We start from the raw sequence: 20,858 nt of genomic DNA on the forward strand, positions 1-20,858 counted from the left end.
GGAGTACTATACTTATTTTGATACCTGATGCTCTTGTACATACTTGCTACACTTGACTGTATTCCCTGAAACCTTTACCTTCTAAGTTCCATAGCTTCTGACTCGTGATTCCATGTGTCTGTCATCCCACATGTCAGCAAGAAAAAGTTTTAATGTTATTTTAACAAAATTAAAGCTATGTGATATCTGGGAGAAAATTGTTTGGGATCTGAATTAATTTTCATTTTCATTCTAATTATCAATAGGTAGCTTTCAGTCATCTTCCACAAGCCTTTTTTTATTTTCTTTATAACTTCTAAAAAAGTTGAAAAGGGCTAAATACTAGTTGATTCCAACTTTCTAGTGGTAGGACATAGCCTTAAGAGAAGACAAAGGTTGAAAGAGGACATTGAGCTTATTGACAGACATTAGTGAAAAAATGAGGTAAACATAGGTATGGCAGTTAGGTGATAAAGTAGAATGCTGGTATTGAAATCAAGAAGACTCTTCTTCATGAACTCAAATTTGGTCTCACACATTTATTAGGTATGTCTTAATCTTGTTTCCTCCCAGTTTCTTATCTGTAAATTGAGCTAGAGAAGAAAATGGTAAATGATGTCAGGGCTTTTTCAAAAAAAAAAAAAACCCAAAGGGGATCATGGGGAGTTTGTTAGGCCTGAAACAACTGACCACAAAGAAAGGTATACTTTTTTTTTCTGTGCTCATTGAGGACAGAGCAGAATACAGTTAAATGGGGGCAGATCAAAATTAGGCATGTGGTAGCTTTTCCAATTTTATCAGATTTCAAGAAAGATTGCTATTACCAAGAGTAGTATGGAGATATTCTTGTGGAAGTTTTGTTTTTTTTTTTTTTTTTTGGTCAATGGAAAGACAATAATCTCTCTAGAAATTGGATAATAAATATTTATAGATTATTTTTAAAGGTATGATGAATTATTCATTTCATAAAATCCTTTCTAATTTTATCGTTTTTGATAGAGCTATAGGATATCCTTTAAACACTTGCCTTGAATACTACAATTCAAAATCCCAGAGAAGTGGGAAGTCCCATATGTTGGAATTAAGGTTATAAACTTAGAATCATAAAATCATAGCTCTTACCTTTTTTATCTAGAACTCTTAGGTCACATTTATCAGTAGTAAATGAGCAATTTTCCTTCATGATATGAATGGATGATTTAATTTCTCCTTTCTGTTAGAATGAAGGTTATAATGGTAATAAAAAGGTAGCAACACTTAGTGGAGAGAAAGTCAGCCTCAGAGTTAGAAGTACCAGAGTTAAAGTCCCTCCCCAGACTTACAAATCTGATATATATTGGATGTATGACCCTTGTCAATTGACTTTTCACTCTGAGACTAAGCTTTGGAGCTGATCTGCAAGTATAAATAGAATCCTCACCTGGAGCCCCCTATACTAATGATACAAAACTCAAGTAAGGGCCATTAACCATACATAAGAATTCTTTTGGGAACATATATCAATATTATCTACATTATATTGTATTTTTGTAATTTTTATAAAATATTTCCCAATTATATTTTAATCTGATTCTGGCTAGTATTGTGAATTGCTTGCACATATGGGTGATGCGTTTGATACTTCCCTATACCAATGAAATCATAGTTCCAAAGTTTAATATTTATCATCTTCCTATCTTTATTGTTTGAATATTCACAGTTCATAAGCACTTATCAAATATTTTAAAAGAATAAGATCTAACCCAAATTTATTCATATCATATATACTAGAGGTGACTCTGTGGCACCATAGTTCACAAAGCACTGGGCTTGGCACCAAGAAATCCTGAATTCAAATTCAAACTTACTTGAGTAAATGACCTCATTTAAATAACCTCCTTTAGTCTATTGTCTCAATATTCTCATTGGTTAAATAAAGATAATAATAGCAGCTACTTCCCCAGAGTTATTCTGAGGATCAAATGACATAATAATTGTACAGGTACTTATCATAGTGCCTAGCATATATTAGGTATTATATAAATTTTAGCTACTTATTATCATTGATATGATCATTATTATATCAGTTCCAGATACTATATTTAAGCTTCTCATTGATTAGTATACTGCCTTAGTTTTCTTGAATTTTCTCTTAAATAGATTGCTCTCATTCATCACTTTAGATTCCCTCACGTGCTCTGGGATATATTAATCAATGTCTGGATTCTTCCACTCTTCCCAAATGATTCACAACTTATCTTCAAAAGCAAAATTCTACCTTTAGTCTCTTGCACAGCCACCTTCTTATATCAGTAACATGTGTCATCAGTGTCCTAAACTTAACTATAAAGAGAACACAGGAGTGTATTTCTGCCCAGAAAGTTCTTCTAGCAAGATATTTGTCATTTTCTATCACTAGAGTATGAGTCCCACACATCAGACCCCATGAAGAGAGAATTCTGTTTATCCCTCCGTATTATATCAGGTTGTAGTCATCTCTGGTGGGAAACTGAGCTCTCTGTCTGCTCATTAGAGGGAAGTGCAGGCTGCTGTTTTCATTCCAGCAGATCTGGGGCCAAATTCCTTGTTTCTTTAATTTGTCATTGTCAGTTTGGCTAAGAATTCTGTCTTCCATCACAAAGTGTTAGTTAATATAAGGAAGGGACTCATTGAGGCAGAAAAACTGAGATTGGTAATAACAAGATCAGTAACAATTTAACACTCTTACCATTGTAGCTGTTGTTAACAGAGGGAGGAGGGAGTATTTTTGGCACCACATAAAACATGGTAGTGAATAGTGAGATAGTTTCTTTTCATTCTAATACTGCTCAGATATCCTTGTGGAGTCTCTTAAAATAATGAAGCTTGCTTTCCTTTTGATTTGAGCCATAGATGGTACAAATAGCTCTAGTATTATGAGAATTGGGTGCCAATGTTAAGACATAAGTTTATGTTATTAATGCTTACAAGTTCAAAAAAACTATTTTATAAATGGAATATAAATAGGCAGTGATTATGTTAAGAGCTTATTCAAAACAAAAATGCCAAAACCTTAACCTCTAATAAGCTATTATTTTAGCGAAAATTCAAGAAGTAATAGCAGAAAGAATAAAATAAATTGCTTTTTTATGAAATTGTTCAATAGTGTGACTTTGGTAATTTTATAATTACCTAATATGATTATGAAAATTTTATAATTATCCAATATTATTATGAAACTTTCAATGTTAGAAAGAAAATACATCATTGAAAAGAAACATATTTTAAGCTAAAATATTTGACTATATTCTGAAAAGTCTGTAATGTTGTTCAATAATTTCAGTCATGTCCAACTCTTTATGACCTCCTTTGGGTTTTTCTTGGAAAATAGACTGGAGTGGTTTACCATTTCCTTCTCCAGTTTATTTTAGAGATGAGGAAACTGAAGCAAATAGGGTTAAGTGACTTGTCCAGGGTCACACAGCTAATGGTTCAAATTTGAATTCAGGTCTTCTTGACTTCAGGCCCAGTACTCTCTCCACTATGCCACTTGCTTGCCCTTCTACATCATAGCAAGGTATAAAAGAAAGAGAGCTGTAGTGGAGGAATGTTTAACATATATCATTGAAATGATAGAAAAGTTTTCAGAAAGTACTCTGCTTATGTTCTCATGGGAAATTTGTCCTTGGTTTTACAATAATTGTTCACATAAAAACAATGTATTTTATATGTTATCTCCTTTGGCTGTCATGTTAACTCAATGAATCAGACACTATCTTCCCCACTTTACATGGAAGGAAAATGAATTTTTGGAAGATATATTGTATGCATGATGTTACAAAATTAGAAAGTAACACAGCTGCTTGTTTTGCTAGTGGTCTTCTGATCTTTCATTTTCCCCTTTAGGATATATGTAAAGCATTGTGGTGCCATAGAATTGGAAGAAAATGTGAGACAAAATTTATGCCAGCTGCAGAAGGCACTATTTGTGGTCATGACATGGTAAGAATAATTAATTGCCAAATAGTATTGAATAATGATATATGTGTTTTTTGTTCCACTGCCCTTACTTCTCCAAAAATACATTAAGATGTAAATGATTTTCTTCTTTTCCTTTTTTCTCAACATATACCTTATGCCTTTCTGTCAATCCCATCTGAGGATCTGAGAAGCCATTCAGTTCAAATCCATGATTTTACAGACAAGGAAACTTAGATCTTCCTGACTCCATCCTGACTCTAATCACTATCACTCACTGATATTCTACTTCCACATCCATGAATTCTGAAAGTCCTCTATCATCCCACATCACTTCATCTTTCCCTCTATTTTTCAACATCTAACTATTATTCTTTGTTAAGTGATAGTAACCTTCAGTCATTCAGTTTGTTCCCAAGATATCACTCCTACACTTATTTTAAGGCCAGTGCTCTATCCACTGTGCCATTTAGCTGTTGCAAACTCCAATTTTGCATTACACCTTCTGCCACTTTCTCCCTTATTTCTATGCTACTGAACAATGGCAAAGAAAATCACCATATCATGTTGATAGGTTCACTACAAATTTACATTATATAATCTCAGTTGTGCTTTCATAGCAGTAAGATAATTCTTTTACTTTCTTGATCCCATTCTCTCACTTGCCAAAGTAGCTATTCTAAGCCTTTCAGTCTTTCTCAAGTCTCCCATAATATTTCCTCTCCTTCCCTTTCAGGTGAGTATTTGCCTCAAACTTAACAGAAAAAAAAGGAATAAAGACAAAAGAGGGAGAAATGGAGTCATTTACCACATAGTACATCTCCTTTTCTCTGTCATCTCATAAAACTTAGACATCTTCCTTCACTATCTCCACTTTCACTCTTTTCTTAAATAAAGGAGTGACCTTTGTGTTTTCTAAGAATATCTTCTATATGTATCTGTTCTTAAGATCTCTGTCTCTCTGTCTCTGTTTCTTTAGTGTTCTCTGTGTCTCTGTCTCTCTCATTTTTTTCTAGCTCCTTCCTCACTGTCTACAAGCAAGCTCATAATCCCCATCTACCTCTGCTAGCTGTCATCTTGCATTTCTTTTCTCTTTCCCAGCTAAAGATGAAAAAAGTCTACAATCAGGGCATCACTTGTCCTTTCATCTCTAGGCCTTCTGTAAGCTGCCTGCTGTCCTCTTTGTAAAACTGAAACTAGAACCTCTAAAGTCATCATAGATCCCTTAATCACCAAATCCAATGATCCTTTCTGATTTCTCATCATTTTAAACTTTCCTTTAGCCTTTAACACTGTGAGTCTCCCTGGATGTGCTCTTCTGGATGTGCTCTCTTTTCTAAGGTTTCCTGGTTACTCTCTCTTTGATCTCTCCTTTTTAATTTCCTTTTTTGGTACTTCTTATAAATTCTTATAAACCCATTAACCATGGGTTTCATGGACCCTTTTTTCTTATCCCTCTGTATTGTTTTTCACTCTGAACTCATAAACTTCCATGAATTCAATTTTTTATCTCTATACACATTATTCACATATGTATGTGGCCAGCCTTAATCTCTCCTGACCTAGTCTTTCAGCACTAACTTGAACTAGATTTCTCATAGACACTGAACCTAACTAAATGTGTACAAAATAGATCTCTTTATCTTTCCTCCTGAAACACTTCACTCTTCCAAGATTTCCTATTATTGCCAGTGTTACACTCGGCCTCCCAGTTAGTCATGCTCACAATGTGGGTATCATTTCCACCTTCTCTCACATTCATTTCATATATCTATTATTTGTCAAGTATTGTTGAATATAGCTTTGTATTCCCTTCTCTCCACTCACACTGGTTCAGGGTCTCATTACCTCACATGTAGACTATTGTATTAACTCCCTGATCCGATCAATTTTTCACTTAGCTGTCAATTATTCTCCTAAAATATAGGTTTGATCATGTGGCAACCCCCTCAGTAAATGCTAGTAATTACTATTATCTTCAGAATAAAATATAAAGTTCTGCTCCTCACTTAACGACCATTTCAATCTTTCCTTCATTCTATCTTTTGGTCTTCTTACATTTTCTTTCTCTTGACATACTCTACAGTCTAGTGACACTGATACATTTTATATGACTAACACATGATTTTTTTTATCTCCTAATTTCATGCCCAACCGCTCACATGTGTAATGGTTTCTCATACGTTCTTCGTTTCTTTCATATCTTCTGTATAAATGTAACAGGGGCATGTCCCATTTACTCTGAATGTACTTGTACATTCATATATATATACATATATATTGAGGATATCGTATATACATATATATTGAGGATATATATGTGTGTGTGTGTATGTATGTATATGCATATTTATATGCATGTTTTCTCTCCATTTAGAACATCAAGCCCCTTGAGGGCAGGGATGATTCTTTTGTCTTTCTTTGTATCCTCAGTACTTAACATCATGACTAGAACACAGCAAAGGCTTATTAAGTTCTTGTTGACTGATTGATTTTAATTATCTTAAAATAAAGCTTTACATTTATCATTTCAAGATAAGAGTTTGCAATCAATGAATCAATATGAATTGAGTATGTTCCCCTGAATATTTATCAGGCAGCCAATGAAAATTCTACTTTTTTAAGTTTAAAAAGAAAAAGACAATATTAAAGTTCTGACTTGGTCATGAGAAAATAGTTGCATTAAATAGTACTCAGTCTCTAGAGCATAAAGATTGAAAGCTAATCCTATCATTTCACTGCATATAGATGGATGAGCAGCAAAAAGCAAAATAACTTGAGAGAAAATTTTCAAGCTAGATGATAAAATGAATTTCTATATGATGCATATATGAAGTAGCCATATTATAGGACATTATTCTTGCTATTGAGTCCAAAAAACTGAACTCTGACAATCACAAAAGAATACATTCTTGCCCCTCTTTTAAATACATTTTCATTTCAAAACATGAGACCATCCATGAAGACTACCCAACCCAAAACATTGAAGTAAAACTAGTAGCCCTTTGTGAGTTTCTTTGATTACATTATTTTGAGTGATGTTAGCTTTAAATTTGGAAAAAAAAAAAAAGTATTTGAACTATTACATTCAAGCTCCCAAGCATGTAATTATCACATCCTGGGCATATTTCAAGGTTACTGAAGACAGATATGAACGTCAAAAATATATGCTTTAGGTTTCATGATTGCAATGATGATTGACAGGCAGAAAAGAAGAGAAGCACTCTCGTCCAAGAATAATACGTGAGAGTAATTAATCCCAAGTAGGTTAAATTTAGTGTAAATCAACTGTCATCTATTTTATATTTGTTAACTCCTTTAACTCAACAGCTTATAAGACTATATGTATTAATGCAATTCTTTCTTGTGAAGCTGGCAATCTTAAATGATTTAATCCAAAATGAAAATAACAAATTGAATACATGTCACTTGTGGTTTCTTTTGAATACCAACTCCTTATGACTGATACTTGGAAAATTCTAATTGGAAGGAGAAAGTGAATTGCCTTTGTTTTTAGCTGGATAGGATTCCTGCCTCTACTAGATGACTAGGTTTTATTTTTCAAGGTATAATTTTACAGAAAGGTGAGCACTGCTTGGGTGGTTCACATCCTTTCCCTTTGAGCTCATGAATCATTATTCATCTCAGGCTTGTAGATGTAGTGCTTTTTTGTTGTTGTGGTTTTCCCTGCAATTGGTAATTTTACTGCTCCAAACATCTGCCTACAGTTAAAATATAATTATTATAGTGATCCCAAGGGTAATACAGATACTCAGGTGAAATTACATTGATCTTTGTGGCACAGAATAAGACACATTTCTTGATATTATAGAAACTTTTAATTCCTGGGAGTAATGCACATTCTGAAGTATGTCTCAAACATTAATTTTCTCTACATCATCTGTACATCTAGAACCATTTGATCTGGATTTATATTTTAAGCAATCAAGGAGAAAAAAAATCTGTATTTCAACAAAATAGTGCATCTGAGTAACTTTGGGGAGTGGAGTAAAGATAATTTAACAAATCAGTGTATCATAAAAATGTGTGGAATATTAGATAAATAAATATTGAGGACTGATTTAAAATTTAACCTGCAATTCTTCAGAAATGAAGAATTATAATTACCTTCATGTTCATTCACTCAAGAAATATTTATGCCTGCTATGTACATAACATCATAGTAGATACTAAGAATAAATGTTTTGGTCACCCTTGTTGATAGTAGAATGTAAATATTTAGTGTTTCAAATGATCTCTTTTAGTCTCATGTTGATAAAAGTCTTTATTCTGTTTATCAGTTATAGAAATGACTCCAGGTTCTTAAAGTTGTATCAGTGAAATGCAATCTTGAGAAAAACCTTGTAAGCACAAAAGACTTTTTAAAACTCTTATTAACTAGCTAAGCCTGTTGCCTAGCTAAGTACAGAGATTCTCACCACATGTGGTATGGTCGCTAAATGACAAATTCTTTGGTCATGGCAACCTATTAAGTGGTAATACGAGGAAATAAGTCAAAGCCTGAACTAGTAATTTTTATATCATAAAAATTGAGAAGCAAAATAGCTCACTTTGGATCAAAGTGGGAATATCTTCCAAAAGGGCCCTCAAAAAATGGGTAAAATTTGTATAAATCCAAAACTGAAGAATGAAAAAAGTATACATTTCTAAGATATGAAAAGCCACAGATCAGGAATACAAATGAAGGATGCTTTGGATGATTGGTTCTGCTTCGATTGAAAAAGAGAGTGCATATAGAGAAATAAAAACAGTTAAGGTCTTGAAAGAAAGGTTAAGGAATTTGTGCTTTTAAGCTGTAATTAAAAAAGAACTAATTTTTTCTGAAAATGGAATAACATCATAAAAGCTGAGTTTTAAGGAAATGTATCTAAAAAAGTAATCAGGATAGATTTAAGTCAAGATAAGATGGGAAAGGCTTAAAATTTCAACTAGAGTGAGAATGGAAAGGATATTAAGAAGGAAGAATAGATAGGATATTAGGGCTAATGTAGAAGCTTAAAGAAGTATTGGGTGAAGATAAAAAAAAAATAACTAAGTTTTGAACCTGATCAGGAAAATTTGAAAAAAAAAAAAAAAACCAGCATATTTGGGACAAGAAGAGGGAGAACAATAGCAGGGATTCAATTAGAGAAGTAAAGCTGCTCTCAAACCACAGAAGGAACTCAGAGAAGAGGTTGAAACCAGTGTTAAAGTTTTAAGAGTTCATAGAGGAGGGAGCTAAAGCCATGTTAAATATCTCATAGGAGGAAATTGCAGAAAGAAAGGAGAAAAGTACAGTGTGGTAGTACCTGGTTATAATCACTGGCATTGGGGAGGCTGAGGCTAGTGGATCTTTACGCTCAGGAGTTTTAAAACTGTATTCTGGTAGATTGAACAGGTGTTCACAATAAGTTCAGAATTAATTGGTAAACTGCTGGTAGTTGAGATTGGAGTGGAGAAAGGGATAGGAGAGAATAAGAGAACAGAGGGAGAGAGAACAGGAAATAGCCAGGGAGTCAGAAGAAAAGGAATAATAGTGTGATGTCTTAGAATTAAAGGAAATTTTAATTTTTAAGAAGGTATAACATCACAGAGAAGGCTGTCCTAAATCAAAGTTCTCTTGTTTTACACAATCTCTGCCAAGCTTTATTTGAAATATTTTGGTCACTTTAATTAAGGTTCCTTCTGGCTTTTGAAAAAAGAATGAAAAAGACTTTGCTCTCAATAATGAGATGCTTTAAAATCAAAGTTATTTCTGTTTTTTTCAAGTATTTTGGTTTATATTTTCCTTAGAAAGAAGTTGCTTTCTTTTTAAATATGAATTAGGAGAAGCAGCTACCTTAGGGATAGCAGAGTCCATGCCTAATTAATGTTACGGCAAGGCCATGCCAGGTGTAAGGCAAGACTATAGAGTATCCCCTTCCCTTTTTGACACCTTGCCAGAGCTCAGACAAACTGATAAGGTATATTAATATTGCCAGAAAAATTCAAAAGTTTCCTAGCCACCAGTGAAGTAAATTTTAAATCCTTAAGATCACCTATAAATAATAGAAGTAAATAATTTTTTACATATATCTTACTGCGACTTGAGATTATCATTCAATTCTTTTACAAAAATAACATTGATAATATCTCAAGTGGTGTTTGGGGACAAAAGAAATTCTATCTGAATTGTTTTATCTTCTGGAAAAACTGCGTGACCTTGGACATGTCAAGAGCTAATAACTTGGCGGCACAGAGACCAGGTGTTTTAAAATGAAAGCATAATGCAGTGGCCTATAATTACAAGGTGCTGAACCATATGGTTAGAGTTTTCCACTTGAGATTGAGCTTTTACCTAAAACGAAATATAAAAAGGCCTTGTAATTCCCCTACCTAAATTTACAATAGAGGTTACAGTTCACTGTATTGAAAGTTGAGAAAGCAGGTGCTGTGGTTTAGTGTGTGTGTTTCTCTGTTTCACCCCTAGAGAAGAATAAATGGATTCAATCCAAGCTATATCGGTGCTAAGCTATCTGAATGCAGTTTTCTAATATATATTTTACACCTATTTTCTTGTAGTATTGCACCAGAATTTGTAAAAAGCTGGTAGCATTTAAAAAAATGATTATTTGATAATATTTTTATGGTGCTTCCTACACTTGATACTGTACTCAGTGTTTTAGCATTATTATATAGTTCGAATTAACCCTGGGAATTAGGTACTATTTTCAAATTTTCAATTTTCATTTTCAAAAGAGAAAAATGAGACAGATGTTGTTACTTACCCAGGGTCATTCAGCCAGTCAGATTTTAACTTAGGCCTTCCTGACTACAAGCTTGGTGCTTTTAAAACTCTGATCATTTAAAAGTTCTTTGCTATAAACTCCTTGGGAATAGAGGTCTCTATATTATATGTTATGCTAACTTCTACAGTGACTAGGCTGATGATTAAAGGCACTTAAATAGATGTTTCTAGTAATAATACAAGGGGAAAATACCATGCTGAAGTCTTTAATTTTGCAGTGGTGCCGTGGTGGTCAATGTGTGAAATATGGTGATGAAGGTCCAAAACCAACCCATGGACACTGGTCAGATTGGTCTAGTTGGTCTCCTTGTTCTAGGACATGTGGAGGAGGAATATCTCACAGAGATCGTCACTGTACTAATCCAAGGTAAATAATTTTTTTTTATTCTTCCTTCAAAATTTGAAATATTTTCTGTTTCTGATTTTAAAATATTTGAATATTCTCTTTAATCAGAGACATAGTTTAGTTCTTGCCAGAAGAATGAAGTAACTAATTTTTCCTAATGTGTGTTTTGTTCATAAGTGCACAGTTCCTTATTGTGGATCATAGTTGATTAAAATATATTTTTGAAATATTAACTGTACATTAAATTTAAAAAATGACCCATTCACTCAGAATAAATACCTGTTGATTGGACCAAAAAATGCAAATGTTACATCTGGTCAGTGCTCAGTTCTATGAGATTGCAATGAATATTTTGCAAGTCAGTAACATTCAGATAAAAATTATATTCGTATTTGCCTAGAATCATGGCAGTATATAAACCAGAATGCTGCCAATAAACCATAAATGGTTGACTAATTTTCCCCCAAAGTTCTAATTTGCAAGGCATAGTTAATTCCAATGCTATTTTTTAAAATTTAGTTTAGGGATTTTTTTCTTTTTTTTTCTTTTTTTTTCTTATTGTTTATTTACTTAATAGCCTTTTATTTACAGGTTATATGTATGGGTAACTTTACAGCATTGACAATTGCCAAACTTCTTGTTCCAATTTTTACCCTCTTTTCCCCCCACCCCCTCCCCCAGATGGCAGGATGACCAGTAGATGTTAAATATATTAAAATATAAATTAGATACACAATAAGTATACATGACCAAACCGTTATTTTGCTGTACAAAAAGAATCAGACTCTGAAATATTGTACAATTAGCCTGTGAAGGAAATCAAAAATGCAGGTGGCAAAAATATAGGGATGGGGAATTCAATGTAATGGTTTTTAGTCATCTCCCAGAGTTCTTTCGCTGGGCGTAGCTGGTTCAGTTCATTACTGCTCCACTGGAAATGATTTGGTTGATCTCATTGCTGAGGATGGCCAAGTCCATCAGAATTGGTCATCATATAGTATTGTTGTTGAAGTATATAATGATCTCTTGGCCCTGCTTGTTTCACTCAGCATCAGTTCGTGTAAGTCTCTCCAGGCCTTTCTGAAATCATCCTGTTGGTCATTTCTTACAGAACAATAATATTCCATAATATTCATATACCACAATTTATTCAGCCATTCTCCAACTGATGGGCATCCACTCAGTTTCCAGTTTCTAGCCACTACAAAAAGGGCTGCCACAAACATTTGTGCACAAACAAGTCCCTTTCCCTTCTTTATGATCTCTTTGGGATATAAGCCCAGTAGTAACACTGCTGGATCAAAGGGTATGCACAGTTTGATAACTTTTTGAGCATAGTTCCAAATTGCTCTCCAGAATGGTTGGATGTATTCACAGTTCCACCAACAACATATTAATGTCCCTGTTTTCTAGTTTAGGGATTTTTTCAAAGAGGAAATGCAAAAAGGAATGATGTGAGATACTTTCTTTGTGCTGATATGCCAACTGCCCTCATGCACTTCTTTAGACTTTTTAAATTAATAAAATACAGGTTTCAAAAAATACTCCCTTCCCTCCTAATTATGCCTATCTAGGATTATAGAGAGGAACACAGAAATAAAATTAATACTTAACAATCAAATTAGCTCTTTTCTATGATTTTCACTAAAAAGTTGAATATTCTGTTTTATATACCTTTAAGGCATTTCGTGTTATTAAATCTCATAAATTAAAATAAATCAAAGGGCTCATTTAGAAGGAAGATATTAAAATGTACAGGCTTATGAAGATTTCAATTTTGTGTGAAGATGGGGGAAGATATTTACTAATCTAATCTGTGTTCTAAGAAATAATTTCATTGTTTCACATCCTTGTCTTCAGTACTAAAGCTTAATAGATAACTCTCAGGGAAATTATTATTTATAATTACACTAATACTTGGTGATCATTATAAACAGACTTACTACTTATGCTTTACTCTGGGTTCATGTTTATAATATTTCCAAATTTTATGAACAAAGAAAGAAATAATCTTTTTATCTTATTTTTAAACCAGAATTATTCTTATTTTTAAGGCCTCAAATCAATTATTGCCTTTCTTTTTCAGTTCCTTGTATAAGCAAGAAATCAGTAGATAGAGGGCTAGCCTTGGAAGTGGGAAGATTTGGCCTAAAATCCTGTGCCTGACATGAATTAGATTTATAACTAAGGGCAAGTCATTTCATATATTAGTCCCCAGTCAAATGTACAATTGGCAATGCAGCAAATAAGTAGATACATATGCAAGGGCATGGAGGAGAAGGAAAAGGAAATTCCAACTTTGAAATATTCTCAAATCAAAAATTATAAGCCTTGCTATGTATTGCTTTACACACACATATGCACATACATCCTCACCCTCACACAAAAAATACCTCTCACAGAAAAGGTGCTTGGTATCAAACAGCTATTGTTTGTATAAAACCTTTGTTTCACTTTCAAAAATTAAAGACTTTAGTAATTTCATCAGTTCTGACATTCTATTAGCCCTCCATTAGCCATTGAGGAATGTAGTTACTGAAGCATATTTGTAATTATGGGGGAAAATGTACAAATCGATATTCAACCTATCAACATATTTTTAAAGGATTATTAAACATGTATTTCAGGCCATCACATGGAGGAAAATTTTGTGAGGGTTCTACCCGGACATTCAAACTTTGTAACAGTCAAAGCTGTCCCCAGAATAGCATTGACTTTAGGACCATCCAGTGTGCCGAGTACAACAGCAAGCAATTTCGAGGATGGTACTACAAGTGGAAGCCTTACACTCAAGTAGAAGGTAAATTTCAAAGCAAGCATTGATAGTAATTATAGTCTGTACCACCATCCTTTTATGTTTGAATATAACACTATCTATGACCCTGCTATTGAGTAATAACTCAGAAAGACTTTTTGTTTTCCACCTGGTATCAATGATAGCAGTCTCAGTGTGGATTATTTAATTTTGCTCTACTCCAAAACCATTCACTATATTCCTAACCTCCTCTTGCAAAAGAATTCCTGAATGGAAGAGTGTGTGTAGGTAAAGAAAACATTCTTCATGACTAATGGGAAAACAGTTCCTGGAGCTGTCCAAATCAATGATGGGCATATTGCCCATGTTGATGATGGAAGGGTAACCTTTGATCTGAAGGACCAAAAATATTGTTATAATTATTCTTGTACTTCTGGTCAATAACAACTTAGGCAAATTAGCAGAGTGAAATGTTAATATGCAAATATTTTCTTTAATCTGATTTTTAAAATACTATGATGTAGTGTTTGGAGTTTCTCAGTGGGTAGATATGTCAAGTTGCCTATTTTTAGCTTCTACAGGAATGAGCCTATAGAAACAAAATAGGAACATATGTTCACGGAAGACTAGTACCTCTAGTGTGAAAGCTGCCATATCCTTTGCAGGGCTGCTTTCCATCTTTGGTGTCCATCTGATTCATCAAACTCTCTTGTGACTCTAAGAAGCTGTAGCAGCACAACAACCATGCTCTAGTAATCCATTTTGCCAGACAGGCTAAACCAGGTTGAGGGCAACCAAAGTTTTTTAAACCTTATGGTTAGTTAGGGGTTATCTAACCCAAGAAAACAAATTAGACTTCCCCTGGTGGAATGAGTGGATGAGAACAATTTCTTCTAATGGCCCTGGAGGCAGGTAAAGCAGCTATTGTGGAGCACTTAGAGCTTGATTACACATAGAAGACACCTGGGTCATCCACTGCATCTTGAATCATCACCAGGTATCTTATCTTAGAGAAGAGTGAGGCTGATGACTTCCTGCAACTCTACCTCACTTAAATTCAATTTACATATGAATCAAAAGACATCACCCTGGGGGCAGCTAGGTGGCACAGTGGATAGAACGCCAGTCCTGAAGTCAGGAGGACCTGAGTTCAAATGTGACCTCAGACACTTACTACTTCCTAGTTGTGTGACCCTGGGCAAGTCACTTAACCCCAATTGTCTCAGCAAAAGAAAAAAAAAGACATCACCCCTAGCATTATTATAAAACAATAAAACAAAATTAGCAGCAGGCATGCCAGGAATTTCATTGAAGAAGAAATTCCATAGTATGTATGCATCTGAAACCTATTATATAGAAAAAGGTATCATTGTGCCAGGCAGGGACACAAATAACAAGCAATATTTAGCAGGTATTTATTTAATGCTTGTTCAATTGAATGGAATTATATTGGTCCTGCAAAACTAGTTATTTATTTTTATTTGAACAGTTTATGGAATTTTCCATAGTGTTTGAGTTGCTAATTAGAACAAGTATTCAAAGAAAAATTGAAAGAAAGAAATTCTCTAAATCATCCTTTTTTGTCTTCAAACCAAAATTATGTGGTGATTGTGTAACAACTGGAGAAATGGTAGAAAAAATTCTGGCCTGGAGCAGGATGAGGTAGAAGGCTTGGCTTTTAGCCCGAGCTTGGCCATTAACTGCTTGTTGATCTTGAGCAGGTCACTTAACCTTTCTAGGAGTGACTGAAATTCTTCATTTGAAAAGTGAAAGGATTAAGCCAGATGAACTCTGAGCCCCTATTCAACTCAAAAGTGCTATAATTCTATGATAATCAACTCTGGGTTTTTTTTTCAATCCTTTCCCCATAGTGACATAGTCTGTCTTTAATATTCACACAATTACTAGTATATTCCAACTCTTACATTTGCAAGGAACATAATGGATCTTAATACTAAATCCTATGGGAATTCTTTAGACAGCACTGAGTAATGGCCAAATGTTCTCTTATATTTACTGAGGACAGGACAAGAAGAAATAGATTTATAATAGAACTGATTTTGACTATACAAGTTCTTAAAATATTGAAATGTATTCACCTAAGAAAGTTGTAGACTTTCCTTGCAAGTCTTTAAAATGTGATAGCACTCATGTTCCCCATAAGCCAATATATTTTCCCTTTTCAAATCCAAGTCTGTATAAAATACTATACTCTGGAGTTTTCATCTGCATATTTTTCCTTTTATCAGTATAAAAGCACCTTCCATCTAATTTTATGCAAGGATTATGAATAAGCTCAGTGGTTTTTCAAGTGGTGTTTCATTTTTCATTTTTGAATGAGTATTCCTAATTTTTGGCAGAGATTTTTACAGGGAGATAGAAGTGAATACTAGTAAGTAAAGAGAATGTCACAACATTTTTAGTCTAATGAAGTTTTAAGGGAAAAGAAAATATTGTGAATTTTGGTTACTTGAAAACATTCTTTTATAATGAATTACTAGGGTTATTTCTTAGAAATATGCAGATATTTTCTCAATTTAAGAAATTACCCCCAGTTCAAATTTCAGAGAAATAATTATAAGTAAAGTGTCTTCTTTGTATTTTTCTCTTCTTTTTTTTTTTTTAAGATCAGGACTTATGCAAACTCTACTGTATCGCAGAAGGATTTGATTTCTTCTTTTCTTTGTCAAATAAAGTCAAAGATGGAACACCATGTTCAGAGGACACCCGTAATGTGTGTATAGATGGGATATGTGAGGTAATAATAATGAAAAGGTATTCTACTGTTGACTTAGTTTAATGACTCTATCACAATGCCATATCAAATACTAGAATTGCAAGCAATAACACTCATTTGTTGACTTCTAAGTACTAATTTTAAATTTAGGAGAGGGAGGTCAAAAGTATTAGGTTACACTCCCAGATCTATCATCAAATACTATTGTGTCATTGGGTAATTACACAGAAAATCTGTCTTTGTTTTGGTCTTAGAAAACTGGGAAAGTTGGGACTAAATAATCTATTAATTGTCTTCCAGATCTAAAATTTCATAATTTATAGATGTTTTCTGTTTTCTCATTTCAAATTGATTAGTTAAATGTTATTCCTTTTAGATCTATTAAATTATTTCATGACATTTTCTTGTCTTTGATTATATGGTAAATTGCAAAGAAGCATAGTATGAAGGACAGTAAAGATTTGTGAAAAAAAAGGAACTTTTTAGAAAATAATACATTTCATCACATTGAGAATTATTTTCATGTGGAATCTAATATTTCTCTATATATAGTTATATAAAATAGTACTATTATCATATGTGAAATAAATTCTAACCAATGTTCTAGTTGATATTCTATAGGCCTAATTTTCTTCCCATGTCCCTGCAACAATGCATAATTATAAGAATTGACTTAGGACTTCAAATAATGTTTATATGTGGCAAATTTTATAGTGGGAATATGGGTCTTAAAATTTTAGGTTCTGAATATTCATTTATCTGGATATAAGTTGTCACTTCTGTGTACACATCTGCTTAATATATGTTTTTTAATTATTTGATTATACAATATAGTTTTATTAATATTTTATACAAAAAATACTGGGAAAGAGTATGTTTTCATGATTTTTATAAACTCCTTGAGGGAAGGAACTATTTTTTCTTTTCTTATTATTTTGTTTTGTTTTATTCCTTTACTATCTAGCATAGTAGCTATGCTTAATAAATGTTTATTGACTTAAATTGAATAGAATTGAACTTCTATTCAACTTCCATGAAGCAGAATAATATAGCATGATTAGCATGATGTACTGGGATTCAAGATAGACCTGACTTCATATCTTACTCTTGATACTTACTAGCTGTGTGACCATAGGCAGGCCATCTTATTCTTCAAAGCCTTGTTAATAAAACAGAGAGATAATAATAATACACCTAGTATCTAAGAGGGGTTTTTTTTTTGTTTTATTTTTTAAAGACGGAATGAAACAATGTTTAAGTTACTTTATAACATTAAAACACCATATAAATGTCAATTATTCTACATTTTGCAAATAATGCATGATCTCATGTTTTCCAGACAGTTGGTTGTGATCATGTCCTTGGTTCTAGTGCCACTGAAGATTCTTGTGGGGTGTGCAAAGGAAATAATTCGAGTTGCAGATTTTATAAAGGTCATTATGCTAAACACCACTACACAAACCGTGAGTATTTTATAGCTGCTCCCTAGGTTTTCTGGGAGTTTTAAGTTAGAACTTCTTTGGGGGATGGACTTGAATAGTGAAAGCAGGAGGGGGTCTCAGGTTTCAACAAGATCGTATATTTTTTTTTTCATTTCCTGCGTTAGATAATGGCTCTCAAATTTTTATTTTGATTTTAAAAAAAGACTGGTTGCTAGGCTATTTGAATAAAAGTGGCTTATAGGAATAGTCAAAATTATAACAGCTGTGCTCCAATTTTTTAAAAAGTGATTCATAGTTCTAAAGTAAATGATAACCAAAACAGATATTCATTCTGATTTTAATGTGGATAGGTCTGAGCTACAAAGAACAGAAATACTTCAGTCTTTGTCCTAGCAGTTTTATATAAAACACTCTATGTTTCTATTTCTTTTCATCTAGAGTACTATCAGATAGTCACTATTCCTGCTGGTGCCCGGAGTATTAATATATATGAAATGAATGTATCTACCTCCTATATTGCTGTGCGTAATACCCTCAAAAGATATTATCTGAATGGTTACTGGACAGTGGACTGGCCTGGCCGATACAAGTTTTCTGGTACTGCCTTTGATTACAGACGGTCATACAGTCAACCAGAGACTTTAACCTCCCCTGGACCAACCAATGAAACCTTAATTGTAGAGGTAATATTTTGTGTTATGACTTGGATATATAGAACTAGAGGTTATGAAGGGTAGACGGAAACAATGCATTTCTTGGTTAAATTAATCTCTTTTTTATTTGATTTGATATCATATCTACTGACATAGATCTCTCTCTCTCTCTCTCTCTCTCTCTCTCTCTATATATATATATATATATATATATATATACATACACACATGTGTGTGTGTGTGCGTGCTTAATATACTTGCTGGGCAGATTTCACAGGAAAACATAATCTATCAGACAGTTGTTCTGAAATGTGCTCCTCTGTTGAACTAGTTAAAATTTGATATAGCACAACCCTGTGTGTGGTCAAAAAGTTTTACAATCACCCAGAAACCCTTTTAAGTAGAATTGATAACAACAACTTAAAAAAAAGTCTAAATCCAATAAAACCAATGTGTAGTTCTATATTAGCAGATTTTTGTGGTTTGTAATCATGTTTGTGGCAAATTTGATTTTTTGTCTAATTTTGTCTTCCTCTGGAGGGACAGGACTTGGAAAAGAGAGGGCAGTAGCTACTCTCTGTTTTCCTATTTCTTCATTTTCTTTTCTTTACTTCTATCAGTATAGAATAAAGAAAAAATAGCTATATATAGAATGCCCCTGCCACAAAGTGTAATCTCTGTGGGGGTTTTTTTTCTAATTAGGATTTTGTTTTACTTCTGAAAAATCATAGAGTTTTATCTGCTTTGCTTTGCTTTTAAATAGATTTTGTTCCTGATTTCTAGTTATGGCTTATTTCAGAATTACTTGCAAAAAATTCCCTTTAACATACAAAAACTTAGGCAAAGGAACCACATCATTTTCCACACAACACATTTTCTGTGGGAATTTAAATAAGATTTTGATATAGATGTTAAATGAATTCAGTTCAGTGCTTCCAGTCAAAATAAAAATTAAAAAAACAAAACAAAACAGAAAATATGAGTCCTGGCAATCAGGGAGTTTATGATTTAGTCCAATAATGGAATAAATAATGATTCAGTTATGGGCAACTTGATTATTCAAAAATATCTGAAATCTGCCAAAAATTAATCTCATTTTTAATTGGAAATTGTGAAAGTAAATGATTATAAATAGGTCCATAAAAATTCATTTTTGTACTTGAGTAGTAGTTGAATATATCAACAACAAATTTGAATTGTTATTCTCTTGCATCAGTGATATCTAGAATAAACTATTTTGTGAGTATTGTTTGAATTGGATATAGAGTCTTTTCTGATATTGTAACACAAAGGAAGAAGCTCTAAAAAGTTTCAGTTTGGAAAGGCTGTGAATATATTTAAATATTATTTTGGCTGTGGCAATTAAATGGAATAGAATATAAAACCAGCTATTAAACACTTGTTTGGTCATTTTCAGTCATGTCCACTTCATTTTGATCCCATTTGGGGTTTTCTTAACAAAGATAACTGAAATAGTTGCCATTTCCTTCTGCAGCTCATTTTCTAATCACTGAGGCAAATAGAATCACCCAGTTAGTAAGTGTCTGAGGCCAGATATGAACTCAAGATGATGTCTTCTTGACTCCAGGCCCTGTATTCTATCCATTGTGCCACTTAGTTGCCCCCTTTTAAGCATTATTATGTTCCAAATACAGTGTTAAGGGCAAATCTGCAAATAGAAAATTAAGAAAGTCTCCACTTTCAAGGAATTCAGTTTCTAAATAGGGCAGAGAACATATATAGAAAGTTTCAGTTATGGTAGAGATTAAAAGATCCAGTGGTCCTTAAAGTGTAGCATTAAGGCAAATGACAAAATTCCATAGTTAAAGTACTACTAGAGTACTAGAGTACTTAGTTAGAGTAGACATGGAGCCAATGCCCAGGGGTCTCTAGAAAATCATGATAGAGTAGAAAGTAAGGCTGAGTAGCCCCAGGTATGCCATCTAATTGTTTGGCAAGAGTAGATATAATGATATCAATTTGCTGTATACAACTCAGATCATTTCAATCATCCTTATCAAACATAATTATAGTCCCTGAAATAAATGTAGAATCTGCTTTCAAATTAGGGATAGTGAACTAGCAGAAAATAGTAGAAAAGACAGTCGGGATTGCTAAGAAGCACACAGCTGTTAAACAATGATTTAGTTATTAGTACTTTTTATTGTGACCTTTGTCCAGGAAAAAGTGAGTTGAAACACTATTGAAATAACTTAACCTTAC

At 33.2% G+C, this 20,858-nt stretch overlaps 1 protein-coding gene across 1 annotated transcript in view; it reads left to right on the top strand.

The window, feature by feature from the left end:
• The window catches only part of ADAMTS16 (ADAM metallopeptidase with thrombospondin type 1 motif 16), a 232,380-nt gene that overhangs the window by 102,991 nt on the left and 108,531 nt on the right, over window positions 1–20,858 (top strand). The window contains exons 11-16 of the mRNA XM_031946108.1: window positions 3,844–3,939; window positions 10,921–11,069; window positions 13,676–13,848; window positions 16,431–16,561; window positions 17,880–18,003; window positions 18,421–18,665. Of these exons, the coding sequence (XP_031801968.1) occupies window positions 3,844–3,939; window positions 10,921–11,069; window positions 13,676–13,848; window positions 16,431–16,561; window positions 17,880–18,003; window positions 18,421–18,665 (918 nt within the window). The remainder of the gene's footprint in view (window positions 1–3,843; window positions 3,940–10,920; window positions 11,070–13,675; window positions 13,849–16,430; window positions 16,562–17,879; window positions 18,004–18,420; window positions 18,666–20,858) is intronic.

Source organism: Sarcophilus harrisii, chromosome 1 (assembly GCF_902635505.1).
Source record: "Sarcophilus harrisii chromosome 1, mSarHar1.11, whole genome shotgun sequence".
In the NCBI taxonomy this organism is placed as follows: Eukaryota; Metazoa; Chordata; class Mammalia; order Dasyuromorphia; family Dasyuridae; genus Sarcophilus; species Sarcophilus harrisii.